The 15107-nt window shown below is 41.9% G+C and overlaps 1 protein-coding gene across 1 annotated transcript in view; it reads left to right on the forward strand.

Moving 5' to 3' along the window:
• MYO5B (myosin VB) overlaps positions 1 to 15107 on the forward strand; it is a 436041-nt gene that overhangs the window by 253249 nt on the left and 167685 nt on the right. The window contains exons 8-9 of the mRNA XM_082255167.1: positions 2292 to 2399; positions 8541 to 8650. Of these exons, the coding sequence (XP_082111293.1) occupies positions 2292 to 2399; positions 8541 to 8650 (218 nt within the window). The remainder of the gene's footprint in view (positions 1 to 2291; positions 2400 to 8540; positions 8651 to 15107) is intronic.

Raw genomic sequence — 15107 nt, forward strand, 5'->3', positions numbered from 1 at the left:
CTAAGAGCGATCCAGGAAAGAAAGAGTCATGGAAAGAAAAAATACAGAGGGTGCCCCAACCTAGCGCATTACCTTAAAAACTGTTTATTGTTAAAAACATGTATATATCATGCTCACAAAAATAGATGGAACATAGGCACAAATAGAGATAGTAAGTCCACCAAGGAGTGGGGGGTACGCCCCTGAAACGCGTAAGCGGCATTTAGAGGTTCTACATCTCAACATGGTCTGTACCTGCATACCATGCCCAGTGGACCTCCTTGGTGGACTTACTATCTCTATTTGTGCCTATGTTCCATCTATTTTTGTGAACATGATGTATACATGTTTTTAACCACTTAAGCCCCGGAAGATTTTACCCCCTTCCTGACCAGGGCCTATTTTGCGATTCGGCACTGCGTGACTTTAACGGACAATTGCGCGGTCGTGCAACGCTGTACCTAAACAAATTTGACGTCCTTTTTTTCCCACAAACAGAGCTTTCTTTTGGTGGTATTTGATCACCTGTGCGATTTTTTTGATCATGCGCTATAAACAAAAAAAGAGCGTCAATTTTGCAAAAATAATATTTTTCATGTTTTTTTTTACATGAAATTCCCCCAAAAAATGTAAAAATCAAAATTTTTTAACATTTTAGGCCAATTTGTTTTATGCTACATATTTTTGGTAAAAAAAATCGCAAAAAGCGTATTTTTATTGGTTTGCGCAAAAGTTATCCCGTTTACTAACTAAGGGAAAGATTTTTGTAATTTTTGTTGGTTTTTTTTTTAACGAGTAATGGCGGCGATCTGCAATTTTTTTTTTTTTGCGGGACTGCGACATTGCGGCGGACAGATCAGACCCTTGACTGACATTTTTGACACTTTTGGGATTACCAGTGACATTACTACAGTAATCAGAGCTATACATATGCACTGTTACTGTAAAATGACACTGGCAGGGAAGCGGTTAACTTTTTTTGAGAGGGAGGGGTTGTGTGTGTCCCTAGGGGCGTGCTTCTAACTGTGATTGGCTGTGGCTTGATGTGTAGGAACAGTGATCAACGGTCCTACATAGTAAAACCGTATGATCACTGTTCATACACAGGGGAGAATGACAGAGGGCTTGTTTACATTAGCCGCCTGCCTTTCTCCCGCTCTAACGGACGATCGCAAGTGCCCGGCGGACATCGGGTCCGCCAGGCACACGCGCGGGAGGGTCCGTGACCGCGCGGGAGCAGGAGCGCGCCTCCAGCGGCGTGCGTTCGCTCCCCAGAGCCTCACAGGCTAGTGACGTACCGATACATCACTTTGCCTGTGAGGGGCTGACCGCCACAGTATATGTACTTGCGGCGGTCGGCAAGCGGTTAACAATAAACAGTTTTGTAAGATAATGCGCTAGGTTGGTGCACCCTCTGTATTTTTTCTTTCCAGTTCTCTTTGTGGTTTCCCCAACCATCTATGAGTGGCAGCACAGCAGGATGACGACAATTCCAGCTAAGGTCGCGTCCAGTGATTCAAGTCGCATGAACAACCCCTCAAGAGCAGGAGCATTTATTTTATTTTCCCAGGAACTGTCATGGCTGACCTTCTGAAAATGCTAGTTGCCTGACTTGCTCTGCCGACCGTTCTCCCTTGTCACCAACCTGGAGCAAGCAGGTATGGGTTAACCACTTACCGCAAAATGACGTAGGGCTACGTCGGCTGACTTTGCGGTGTTATACCAGGGTGATGCCTCTAGCATCTTACAGGATTTTTTTACTGATATGAGTTGTTTGGTTTTTTTTATATATGATTATTTTTTTCATTTTTTATCATATATTTTTTCACTATTTATAGAAACTTTGATAATCATAATCATTCATTAAGAATATTGCATTTGCACTTTTTGGTTGGAGATAATAGGATATTACAATACTAAAAATTGGGGAGAGTAGATTTGCGCTGATTTTAAGCTTGTTGATTAATTTTGATGCTGCACAATCCTGCAGTTAATTAGCATCAACTACACATCATATATCGAGTTTCCCCAATAACAACTTAGAGCCACTGATTGATTTTGGCAGCAGATCTTTTTTACATACACAAGTCCAGCCAAAACCTTCTTTTTTTTTTTATTGCAGTCTGAGCCTTCCCGCTGACAACTGCATTCACCATTTCTTATACTGGTGTCACTGGAACAGAGAAATTCTGTGCCTGAAGCTGGGATTATAATTAATGGGTGTAATGAAAGCCTTCCATCTACAGTATAGTTTTATGTTTTCCAAGTATTTATGTTTTTTAGTTGTTCTTACCTCTCTTTATTTTTCCTAGCCCAAGCCGAGGATTTTTTCTACACCTCACAGGGAGGCGAAACGGCCATTGATGGAGTGGATGATGCGGATGACTTTGACAAAACGAGACAAGCGTTTACACTTCTGGGTAAGACTGAACTAGTGATGGCTCAGGAAGGTTTTCTTGTACAGGTTATGCTGTTTACGCTCTTTAGGTTTTACATCTTTAAAGAAAAGAAATTTGTCATGACCATGACGTGGAAGCCACTGTTGCTGACCAGTCCTTATGAAAATTCCAGTTGCATGGCTGTCATGCTGACCCTGTGGCTTCAGTTTTTTATGTCAGTAACCCAAAATTGGTATGCCGATTAAGATATGTGACTTTTTATGAACTCTCCTGATCCCTTTACTTGTTCAGGGTCAGAAAGCGTTAAAGTCAGAAGGTCACCAGCATTTCCTAATCCTAAAACCCCAACATACCTCTAAAGTTTTATAACCATAAAAAAACTAAGGCATATTATTTAATTGTTTCATTGAAAAAATTAGAATAGACCTTCCACCATGTGTGACCACATTGTACTTCTGGCTGAGTTGTCATGTAGAATATTGTGCAGGTAGTGGCACTATGACAGTAAAGCTACCTACAGATACACAATGGAGGTTCTGTGAAACCTCTTTCCATAAACATGCATGTTTGAATGAGAAGAACGTGCATGTTTCTGCCTTGGGAACTCAATGCTTTGAAGACACAGTTGGCTTACAACAATGTAAACCAGTAGCTATGGGATGAAAAAAAAATCCCTGAGAAGGTGCAGCCAGGAGTTGCCTTTCAAGATCAAGGAGTGCAGGAGATGTATTCTATTTTTGCCGATCCAACTTTATCAGACACTTGGGTCTCAGTAATTGTATGATGAACGCACTCTTGCTGAAGGGACTACCTATAGAATGTCATAGAATTGAAAGAGTTTGGTTTATGCACCACAGAGGATTACTGTTTTCGAAAGAAAGCAATAGTTGGATTACATATTTCTTGACAATTACATTTTGTATAGCGTTCTGTCTGTTACATACTCCTGACCTCTCTACTCTGTACAACGTGCTGTATGATATATACTCCTGACCTCTGCACTCTGTACAACGTGCTGTATGATATACTCCTGACCTCTGCACTCTGTACAACGTGCTGTATGATATACTCCTGACCTCTGCACTCTGTGCACTATGCTGTATGGTCTATACTCCAGACCGCTGCACTCTGTACAATGTTCTGTATAGTATATACTCCAGACCGCTGCACTCTGTACAATGTTCTGTATAGTATATACTCCAGACCGCTGCACTCTGTACAATGTTCTGTATAGTATATACTCCAGATCTCTGCACTCTGTACAATTTGCTGTATAGTATCTACTCCAGATCTCTGCACTCTGTACAACGTGCTGTATGGTATATACTCCAGATCTCTGCACTCTGTACAACGTGCTGTATAGTATATACTCCAGATCTCTGCACTCTGTACAACGTGCTGTATAGTATTTACTCCAGACCTCTGTACAACGTGCTGTATAGTATATACTCCAGACCTCTGTACTCTGTACAACGTGCTGTATAGTATTTACTCCAGACCTCTGTACAACGTGCTGTATAGTATATACTCCAGACCTCTGTACTCTGTACAACGTGCTGTATAGTATTTACTCCAGACCTCTGTACAACGTGCTGTATAGTATTTACTCCAGACCTCTGTACAACGTGCTGTATAGTATTTACTCCATACCTCTGTACAACGTGCTGTATAGTATTTACTCCAGACCTCTGTACTCTGTACAACGTGCTGTATAGTATTTACTCCAGACCTTTGTACAACGTGCTGTATAGTATATACTCCATACCTCTGTACAATGTGCTGTATAGTATATACTCCATACCTCTGTACAATGTGCTGTATAGTATATACTCCATACCTCTGTACAACGTGCTGTATAGTATATACTCCATACCTCTGTACAACGTGCTGTATAGTATATACTCCATACCTCTGTACAATGTGCTGTATAGTATATACTCCATACCTCTGTACAACGTGCTGTATAGTATTTACTCCATACCTCTGTACAACGTGCTGTATAGTATATACTCCAGATTCCTGTACAACGTGCTATATAGTATATACTCCAGACCTCTGTACAACCTGCTGTATAGTATATGCTGTACTCCAGACCTCTGTACAACGTGCTGTTTAGTATATACTCCAGAATTCTGTACAACCTGCTGTATAGTATATACTCCAGACCTCTGTGCAACGTGCTGTATAGTATATACCCCAGACCTCTGTACAACGTGCTGTAGAGTATATACTCCAGACTTCTGCACTCTGTACAACGTGCTATATAGTATATACTCCAAACTTCTGTACAACGTGCCGTAGAGTATATACTCCAGACCTCTGCACTCTGTACAATGTGCTGTATGGTAAATACTCCAAGCCTATGAACTCTGTACAACATAGTGTATACTCCTGACCTCTGCACTCTGTACAGCATGCTATATAGTATATACTCCTGACCTCTGCTCTCTGTACACCTCTGCACAGCTTGCTGTATGTTATATACTCCAGATCTCTGCACTCTGTACAACATTCTGTAGATTACATACTCTAGACCCCTGCTCTCTGTACATCATGTTGCAGATTACATCTAGACCACTGCCCTCCATACAATGTGCTTTTATGTTACGTAGTTTAGACCTCTACACTTTGTACAAAGTGTTTTAGATTGCATACTGCAGACCTCTGCACATTTTACAGCATGATGCATGTTCCATTCTCCAGACCTCTGCTCTCTGTACAAAGTGCTGTATGCTACATACTCCAAATCTTTACCCTCTGATCAAACCTACTGTATATTACATACTCCAGACCACTGCACTCTTCACAACCTGTTGTGAATGATATACCCCAGACCTCTGCCCTCTGTACAACGTACTGTATATTACATACTCCAGACCTCTGCACTCTTCACAACCTGTTGTGAATGATATACCCCAGACCTCTGTACTCTGTACAACGTACTGTATATTACATACTCCAGACCTCTGCACTCTTCACAACCTGTTGTGAATGATATACCCCAGACCTCTGTACGATATGCTGTATGTTGCATACCACAGACCTCTGCACTTTGTACAATTTACCTTGTTACATACTCCAGGCCTCTGCACTCTGTACATTGAGCTGTAGATTCAATATTTTGGAAATCTGCGTGCTATGCTGTACATTACAGGATGGTTACCTGTTATACTGTACATTATATACTCCAGAAGTCTGCACTCTGTATGCTAAACTTTACATGCTGTAGACCACTGTGCTACAAACCATGCTGCAAATTACATAATCTGGATTACTGCCCCCTGCACATTGTTCAGTATGTCACATACTGGAGACTTCATACTGTACGCCATTTTTCTAGATAGATGAAATGGACTCTGAATTTTGCTTTGCTTTTTATTGCCTGGATCGCTGCTCTCTGTATTATCTGCTGTATATTGTATACTTTAGACCTCTGTCATCAGTTCACTTTGGCACACATTATGTACCTTAAAGGGGAGCTCCAGGCTCCCCCCAAAAAAATTAAAAGTCAGCAGCTACAAGGACCACGGGCCCCTATGGGCTGACCCCTTCCATGCTTACCACTCTGCGGGCATGGAGAAGGTCTCGCCTGTGAGGGTTGCAAAAAACAGCTGTTTACCCTAATGCACCGTTGTCACATATTTCAAAGTTAACAGATCCCTATACTTTGACTAAACATTGCGTTAAATTATTCTCACAAGTGTTATCACATCAGTCGTTAATTCCCTTACCTCAACTCTCCTCCATGTAGAATATCTCCCTGCCACCTACTGCTCTCCTATGCCTTCACTGCTCAATTCCCGCACTCCTCCTGTATGGTTGTCCAATCGTAACTGGAACGAGCAACTCCGCACAGAGTGTAATGAGAAGCCCGCCTCTCACTTATATTTCCACTTTATATTTGTGTCCTTACCCCTTCTTGAAGAGTTTAGGACTCACTGGCAACGTGACATTCCTGCATTGGACAACGATGATTGAGATGATGTCTAGGATTTCCCTTTTTGGTCCTTGGTCTCAATACTCGACTGCCTTGTACAATTTAGAATCGTACACAGAGCCTACTTCGCCCCTTATAGGCTACACATGATAAACCCAGATATTTCTCTGGAGTGTTGGCGGTGTGGTCTCCCACCGGTAGATTTCTCTCACATTTTTTAGCACTGTCCAAAGGTTAAGGTATATTGGGAAGCAGGGCTGTCTTTAATATCAATTGGACCCTGGGCAAACATTTTCTTGGGGCCTCCCGAATCCACTTATCAACTATTTGCGGGGTGGTGCAGGCTCAAGGGGCAGCTGCTTTGGGCCCCACAACAATGACTGGGCCCGGGGCAGCTCCCCTTTTGCCCTGCGTTAAAGACAGCTCTGTTGGGAAGAAGTACTGGCTATAATTGATCTAGTTACTTCCATCTCTGTACAACCCTCCATGGAAGTTTGCCTATTAGGCCTAGTTGAAGCTATATCGCCAACTGTAGCTAAGAGAACACTGATCAGTTTGTTCCATTTCTACACCAGAAAGACCATTGAGAAGCAGTAGAAAAAGCCCTCTAAACCCCCCCCCCGTCCCTTTCCCAGTGGAAACAGCTAGTGGATAATACCTAGTACATGATTCTGCACTTCCGGGTCTGAGCGCGCATGCGTGTTGCCGGCAAACCACTCCTGCTGTAATTATACTCTATGTCTGCCGACAACCGCCAATCGTTGGGCAGAAAGCCTGTACGGTGATCTGCCTATGTACACAAGGCAGATCGCAGTTCTGTCAGTAGGGAAGGCATGGATCCTGTGTTACTGCAAAGCAGAGACATGGAGCTGTGCCTTCACTTAGTCACAGCATCCCCCCCCCCCCCCCCACAGTGCACAAGCACTGGCTAAGCACACATGTAACCCTTTGATCACCCCAATGTTAACCCCATTCCCTGCCAATGCCATTTGTACAGTGACAGTGAATATTTTTTGAATACTGATCACTGTATTGGTGTCACTGGTCCCCAAAAAGTGTCAGTGTCCAATTTGTCCACTGCAATGCCAATGTCACAGTCGCACTATAATTCACTAACTGCCGCCACTACTAATAAAAAATAAAAATGCCATATATATATATATATATATATCCCATGGTTTTGTACATGCTATAACTTTTGTGCAAACTAATCAAACGCTTTTTGGGATTTTTTACCAAAAATATGTAGTAGAATACATATTGCCCTAAATTTATGAGGACATTTGATTTTTTACATTTTTTTTATTGGATGTTTTATAGCAAACTTGTCGGTCTTTTTTTGTTTATAGTGCAAAAAAGTAAAAAATGCAATTACCACCAAAAGAAAGCTCTATTTGTGGGGAAAAAAAGGACATACATTTTATTTGAGTACAGCGTTGCACAACCGCGCAATTTTTCATTAAAGTAACGCAGTGCCGTATCGCAAAAAATGGCCTGGTCATTAAGGGGGTTAAATCTTCCGAAGGTCAAGTGGTTAAAAGATGAATTATAGAAAATTATGCCAAAAGCAAAAGTAGCTTTTTTTAAAATATATAATTGAAAGTGATGAAACAAATTGTTGGGTTTTGCTGAAATAGAAATGTCGGCCGTTCGTGACTGCAGGGCAGGTCTCTTATGTCTCTTATGTAGAAAAGCCTTTTAGTTTTAAATGCCTGAAGCTACTAAGTGGAAGTGACATGGTACATATGAGACAGAATATTGCGCTGCCATGAAATGTTCAACATTTAATGCAGCTTTTTGATGGAGCTTTCTGTCTGCGACCACTAATGTGCTTGTTGTCGGGCAGCATTACATGACGCCTGCCACATCAATAAACTGTGCAAACTTCCATGGCTTTAATGAAAACTTTTTTTACAGCTACTCGAAGCAAAGAAATAAATACACAGATGAAAAACATATAAAGAGCTGTATTATCTGCCAAAGGATTCGTATTTCTGTCTATCCAGTCTTGAGAATTACACAGCTCTGCCACACAGCAAAGGCCTATGTGGCAGAGAATGACACCTGATTTTTCTCTGCTGCAGGTAAAGCAGAACTAAGGCTGCATTCACACCTGAACGTAGCGATTTACTGGCGTTTTTGAGCGTTTTTAGAAGTGTATTAGTGCAAACAGATGCTACATTACTGTCACTATAACTTGTTTCTCTGTGCTGATGCTTCCGCAGGTGTAAAAGAGTCCCATCAGATGAGTATATTTAAGATCATCGCCTCTATTCTGCATCTGGGGAACGTGCAGATCCTTTCCGAGCGTGATGGAGAATCCAGCAGTCTGGAGGTGGGATATCCCTGTGTTGAACTGAATTGAAGTCAGCTGTATTTTTAGGTTTATATATTTATGCCGGATAGATATCTGATGTCTGTGGGTGTCAATATATATCTGATGTATGCAAGTGTGTATATACTGTGACTGTGTGTGTGTGTGTATATGTGTATATATATATATATATATATACTGTTACCAAAAGTATTGGGACGCCTGCCTTTACACACACATGAACTTTAATGGTATCCCAGTCTTAGTCTGTAGGGTTCAATAGTGAATTACTGTTATTATTTTTATATTATTATTATCACTGGTGTAAATATTGGTGAGGGGACACACTGGACACCTTTGCTGCCATTGTGCTATGTGCTGGGTGTCCAGGGTGCCACTGCGCCTTTAGGCTACATTCACACCTGAGCGTAGCGTTTTTCGCGCGTTTTTTACCGCGATTTTTGCGGCGTTTTTTACCGCGATTTTTACCGCGATTTTTGTGCAGGCGTTTTTAGATTGAATAGAGATCAATGGAAAACGCCTGTAATCTGCCCAAAAAGAAGCTCATGTACTTTTTTGAGTGTTGGGCGTTTTGTATACAGCGTCAAAACGCTCAGATGTGAACAGGGGCCATTGAAATGAATAGGATTTGTCTTGTTGGGCGTTTTGAGAGCTGATCCTAGAGCAGAAAAACGCCCCAAAAACGCCCCAAAACGCCTAGATGTGAACGGAGCCTTAAGAAGGACTGGGCTACCTCCAGGCCCACCTGCCCCTTATCTATCCATTAGAATGCATGTGCTCCCACTGTGGAGACTCATAAATTTAGAAGGGTTAGGACTGCAAGTTAAACAGGGTGCCGTGAAGGGGTCTTGCAGCTTACGAATGCATTTGCAAATGTGTGCTAACTAAACCCCTGTTTTTAACGCATTCTATTGGACAGGTTAATTTGGTTGGTAAGCAGACTGGTTGGTGAGGAAGGGGACATCCCCAAACTGTTTTCACAAAGTTGGGAGCATGAAATTGTCCAAAATGTCTTGGTATGCTGACACCTTAAGAGTTCCTTTCACTGGAACTAAGGGGCCAAGTCCAACCCCTGAAAAACAACCCCAAACCATAATCCCCCCTCCACCAAATGATTTGGACCAGTGCACAAGGCAAGGTCTATAAAGACATGGATGAGAGTGTTTTGGGTGGAGGAACTTGACTAGCCTGCACAGTGTCCTGACCTCAACCCAATAGAACACCTTTTGGGATGAATTGGAGCAGAGACTGTGAGCCAGGCCTTCTCGTCCACATCAGTGCCTGACCTTAGAAATTGAAGCTGTTATAGCTGCAAAGGGTGGTCCAACTCAATATTGAACCCTGCAGACTAAGACTGGGATGCCGATAAAGTTCATGTGCTCGTAAAGGCAGGCGTCCCAATACTTTTGGTAATGTGTGTGTGTGTATTTTTTTTTTCATTACAATGTTTTATAGCTAAACTTTTATAACATGAAAAAGGATTTCCAGAGCACTATTGCATTATGGAAGGAGACTGCACACCAGAAGTTGATTCCTTTCGGGCAGTCTGTCTGTCACTGAAACTTCAAACAGATCGATATAGTGAGGGGGAGGTGTCACGGCTCACTAACTTATCTGTTTAAATTAATCTTGAGTTACTGAATTCTGTACATAATCTTTTTTGTAGCAGGTAGCAAGAAAAAAAAACCTCTTAAGGCTTGGTTCACACTATCGCGGGTGGTTGCGGTTGCAGGAATCGCACCTGTTCACACAACTGAAACGTGGTGTTTAGCCACTTCAGCCCCGGAAGGTTTTACCCCCTTAATGACCAGGCCATTTTTTGCGATTCGGCACTGCGTTACTTTAACGAAAAATTGCGCGGTCATGCGATGCTGTACCTAAATACAATTGATGTCCTTTTTTCCTCACAAATAGAGCTTTCTTTTGGTGGTATTTTATAACCTCTGTGGTTTTTAGATTTTGTGCTATAAACAAAAAAAAGAGCGACAATTTTGAAAAAAAAACGCCATATTTTTTACTTTCTGCTATAAAACATTCCCAATAAAAAAAAAATTAAAAATCAGATTTTTTTATCAGTCTAGGCCAATTTGTATTCCGCTACATATTTTTGGTAAAAACAATTTCCAAAAAGCGTATTTTTATTGGTTTACGCAAAAGTTATAGCGTTTACAAACTGCGGGATAGATTTTTGGAATTTTTATTTATTGTTTTGTTTTTATTAATAATGGCGGCGATCAGCGTTTTTTAGCGGGACTGCGACATTGCAGCGGACAGATCTGGCCCCTAACTGACATTTTTTACACTTTTTTGGGACAAGTGACATTACTACAGTAATTAGTGCTAAATAATATGCACTGTTACTGTATAAATGACACTGGCAGGGAAAGGGTTAACACTGGGGTTAATGTATGCCTAAATGTGATTACTGACTGTGTGGGGGGGGGGGGGGGCAAGCACAGAGAGGCCGGGGCTTCTGTGTGACAGAAGACTCGCCTACTTTGTTTACATAAGCAGGCGGGTCTTCTGTCAGTTTCTCTGACGATCGCAAGAGGCCGGTGGCAATTGCCGCCGCTCCTCCCACGGCCCGCCTCCTGCTATGTTTAAACAGCACCACTGAGACCTCGTGCACAAAATCATGTAGATCTACGGGATTTTGCGCAGCCGAGCCACCCTGCCACAGTATATCTGCGCTGGGCGGTCGGCAAGAGGTTAAAAACACGCGGCGCTGCCATTCATTCTTAATGACATCCCCACACATCCAAAAATGAAGCACGTTTGCCGGTGCGGGAACCGCTGGGAAATCGCATGGAAATCGCATGGTTATTTTCCCCGCCAGTACGTTTTGAAAATGGTGCAGGAACCTTTTTCCTTCATGAATCGCAGGCACAGCGGCTCATTATAAAGGAATGGGCTGCTGTGCCCTCGGAAACGTGACCCGGGAACCCAGGACACCAGGCTTAAAGCTCCACCTGTAGTCTTAGCTATAACAATACCAAATATTCATATGCTGGATTTTTTCTAAAGATAACAGAATAAATTGCCTTTTAATGAGGACCTGTCAACACCAGTCACCTGATGGTGGTTTTTTTCAATGTGAATTTATACAGCACCAATAAAGTTTGCTGGGTTATACAGAAACTATAAAACCAGGGAGAAGTTTGGGGTGGAAAGATAAGTGCACTTTAAAGAGTTACTAAACCCACAACAGTAAACTCAGTCTGTACAGCATATGCAGTAAATCATGCTTGTTATACTCATTGTGGAACCTAAGGGGTTTATATTATGGATTGTGTAAAAAGGCTGTTTGATCCTGTCTTCTCTGATCCTCCCCTTCTTCCGCTATCCCCAATCCATCTGCTGATAGAACAGAGGCTAGGGGACAAGCTGCACATGCTCAGTTTGGTGTGTATTGCTAGAGAGTTTTTTTTTTCTTTTCTTTTCTTGGGAGGGTGCATGGGATCAGCACGGGGCCAATCAGCACTGTCCAGACTGAGGGTCAGGGGTCATGCAGCCTCATAGGACAGTCAGAGGAGAATAAAAACTACTACAAGCTTTAACCAGACACTGATAGAAGTCACAGGACTCTTATATACTGCTGATGAGAAAAGGTATTTAGCAGTTTATATTTACAAAAATAATTACATTTCCATGTTCTGTGTACTGTGGGAGACCAGATATAGTGACTGCAGGCTCCTGGGTCTAGTAACACATTAAAAAATAGGGCATTGTGGGATTATGTCCCCCCTCCTTCCTTTTCCCCTTACCTAACCCACCCACCCCCTCCACAGAAGTATACTTACCTCCATCCAAGAGCCACATTTCCACTGTCTGTTTACATTCAGCGGTGCAAGTCTGTAGTGAATTGTCTTAGTGTGCAGTGGTACCTTCCAAAATCCTTCCAAAATGAAGGGCTCCCCAAGACCATAACGCCGCCTACGCGTATTACTGCACATTGTGGTAACTCTGAACATTGCACACATTATCACAGAACAGTAGTGTAAATGTGCCATTAAAGTGGAACTTCACATGCCCAATTAACATTGCTGCTGGCATTAGTAAAGTGGGGTACACACTAGTAGAAAATCTGGCGAAAATTCCCGTCCGAGGTAAAATCGTACGATTTTCGGCTAGTGTGTACACAACTTTCAGCAGCCGATGCCGACATTTTCAACGAAAAAAAACGGAGGGACAAACCAAAAATTTTATCGTCCGTCCCCAGACGACCAATTTTAGTTTAATGTGTAGGCAGTACGTCCGCGAGAAATCTGATAGGAGAGACCGCTGACAACCCGGAAGTCTAGGAACAAATGTCCCAAAAATAAAAAATCGGACAAGAAATTTCGTGAACATTATGTCAACTAAAAAACGGTTATGACCGCTGAGCATGAGAGAGAAAAATCGGAAGATATTTCATCCAATTTTCGTCAAGTGTATACGAGCCTTAAATAGATAGGAAGGTATATTATATTCACTTGTTTTGAACTTTCTTTTTTTTTTACATTTTTACTGTTACTTCCTGGTTTCTTGCCTAGGCAAATGATTCCATACATAGTTTCATATAGTTACATAGTTAGTGAGGTTGAAAAAAGACACCAGTCCATCCAGTTCAACCTATGATGTGTATGTGTGTGTGTCAATGGTACATTGTGTACCCCTGTATGTTGTGGTTGTTAGGGTGCCTATATAATAGTTTTTTGAAACTATTGATGCTCCTCGCTGATACTGCTTGTGGGAGAGAATTTTACATCCTTACCGCTCTGACAGTAAAGAACCCTTTACGCAGTTTAAGGTTAGGGAGTGGCCACGTGTCTTTTTAAATTTACTATTGCTGAAAAATTTGTTCCTATGCTAGGGTTGTCAGTACAGTATTTGTACATTGATATCATATCCCTTCTCAAGCGTCTCTTCTCCATAGAGAATAAGTTCAATGTTTGTAGTATTTCCCCATAGCTGAGATCCTCCAGTCCCTTTATTAGCTTTGTTGCCCTTCTCTGGACTCTCTCCAGTTCCAGCACATCCTTCCTGAGGACCAGTGCCCAGAACTGGACAGCATACTCCAGATGTGGCCGGACCAGAGTCTTGTAGAGTTGGGGAATAATCATTTTATCTCTGGAGTGAATCCCATTTTTTATACATGCCAGTATTCTGTTGGCTTTGCATGCAGCATTGCGTGCCATTGCTGAGCTTGTAGTCTACTAGGACTTATAGGTCCTTTTCAATCTTCGATTCCCCCAAAGGTTCTCCCCCTAGTAACTTGCATTCGTATTTCTGGCACCCAAATGCATTACCATATATTTTCCAACAATAAAACCTCATTTGCCATGTAGATGCCCACCTCAGTATTTTGTTCAGGTTAGGTTGTAAGGTTTCCACATCTTGTGTAGAAGTTATTGCCCTACTTAGTTTAGTATCGTCCGCAAATACGGAGCTTGAGCTGTTTATCCCCTCCTCTAGGTCGTTTATGAAAAAAATTAAACAGGATTGGTCCCAGGATAGATCCTTCGGGGACCCCACTTTCCACACCAGACTATTCCAAGTACTCACCATTTATCACCACCCAGGTACTCACTCTATGGTTCATACCTACGTACCTTAGTTTGTACAGTAAACATTTGTGGGGAACTGTATCAAATGCCTTTGCAAAGTCCAGATACACCACATCCACAGGCCTTCCTTTATCCAGATGGCAGCTCACTTCTTCATAGAAGGTTAATATATTGGTCTGGTAAGAATGATTCTTCATGAATCCATGCTGATTACCACTAATGATACTGTTTTTATTAATAAAATCTTGCATATTGTCCCTTATGGTCCCCTCCAATAGCTTGAAGAATATTAATGTTAGGCTAACTGGCCTGTAGGTCCCAGGGATATATCTGAGCCCTTTTTTAAATTTTGGTGCAATGTTGGCTTTTCTCCAATCAGCTGGTACCATTCCTGTAAGTAGACTGTCCATAAAGTCCATAAAAATTAGGAACAATGGTCTGGCTATCACCTGGCTGAGTTCCTTAAGGACCTTCGAGTGTAAGCCATCTGGTCCCAGTGACTTAATCTTCTGTTAACCACGAGGGTGCTTCCTGTGACATGTTATTAACATTAAGGTCTAGGTTACTATAACCCCCCGTTTCTTTTGTGAAGAGGAGAAGAATTTTTCTTTGTCTTTTATAGCCAGATTCCTTTCATCATTCTTTATGGGACCAATATGTTCTGGCCTCACTTTCTGACTATTTATATATTTTTTATTTTATTTTTACTCTCTTCCGCTATGTGCCTTTTGTGTTCTATCTTAGCCACCTGGATTGCGCTCTTACATTTCTTATTGCATTCTATGTAATGTTGGAATGCTGCCAATGACCCCCTCAGCCTTGTATTTTGTGAAGGCCTTTTCTTTGGTTTTACATGCATTTTTACTTTGGCGATTAGCCACCCAGGGTTTATTTTAGCTCTTTTAAACGCA

The sequence above is a fragment of the Pelophylax lessonae genome, assembly GCF_965119305.1.
Source record: "Pelophylax lessonae genome assembly, chromosome: 1".
NCBI lineage: Eukaryota > Metazoa > Chordata > Amphibia > Anura > Ranidae > Pelophylax > Pelophylax lessonae.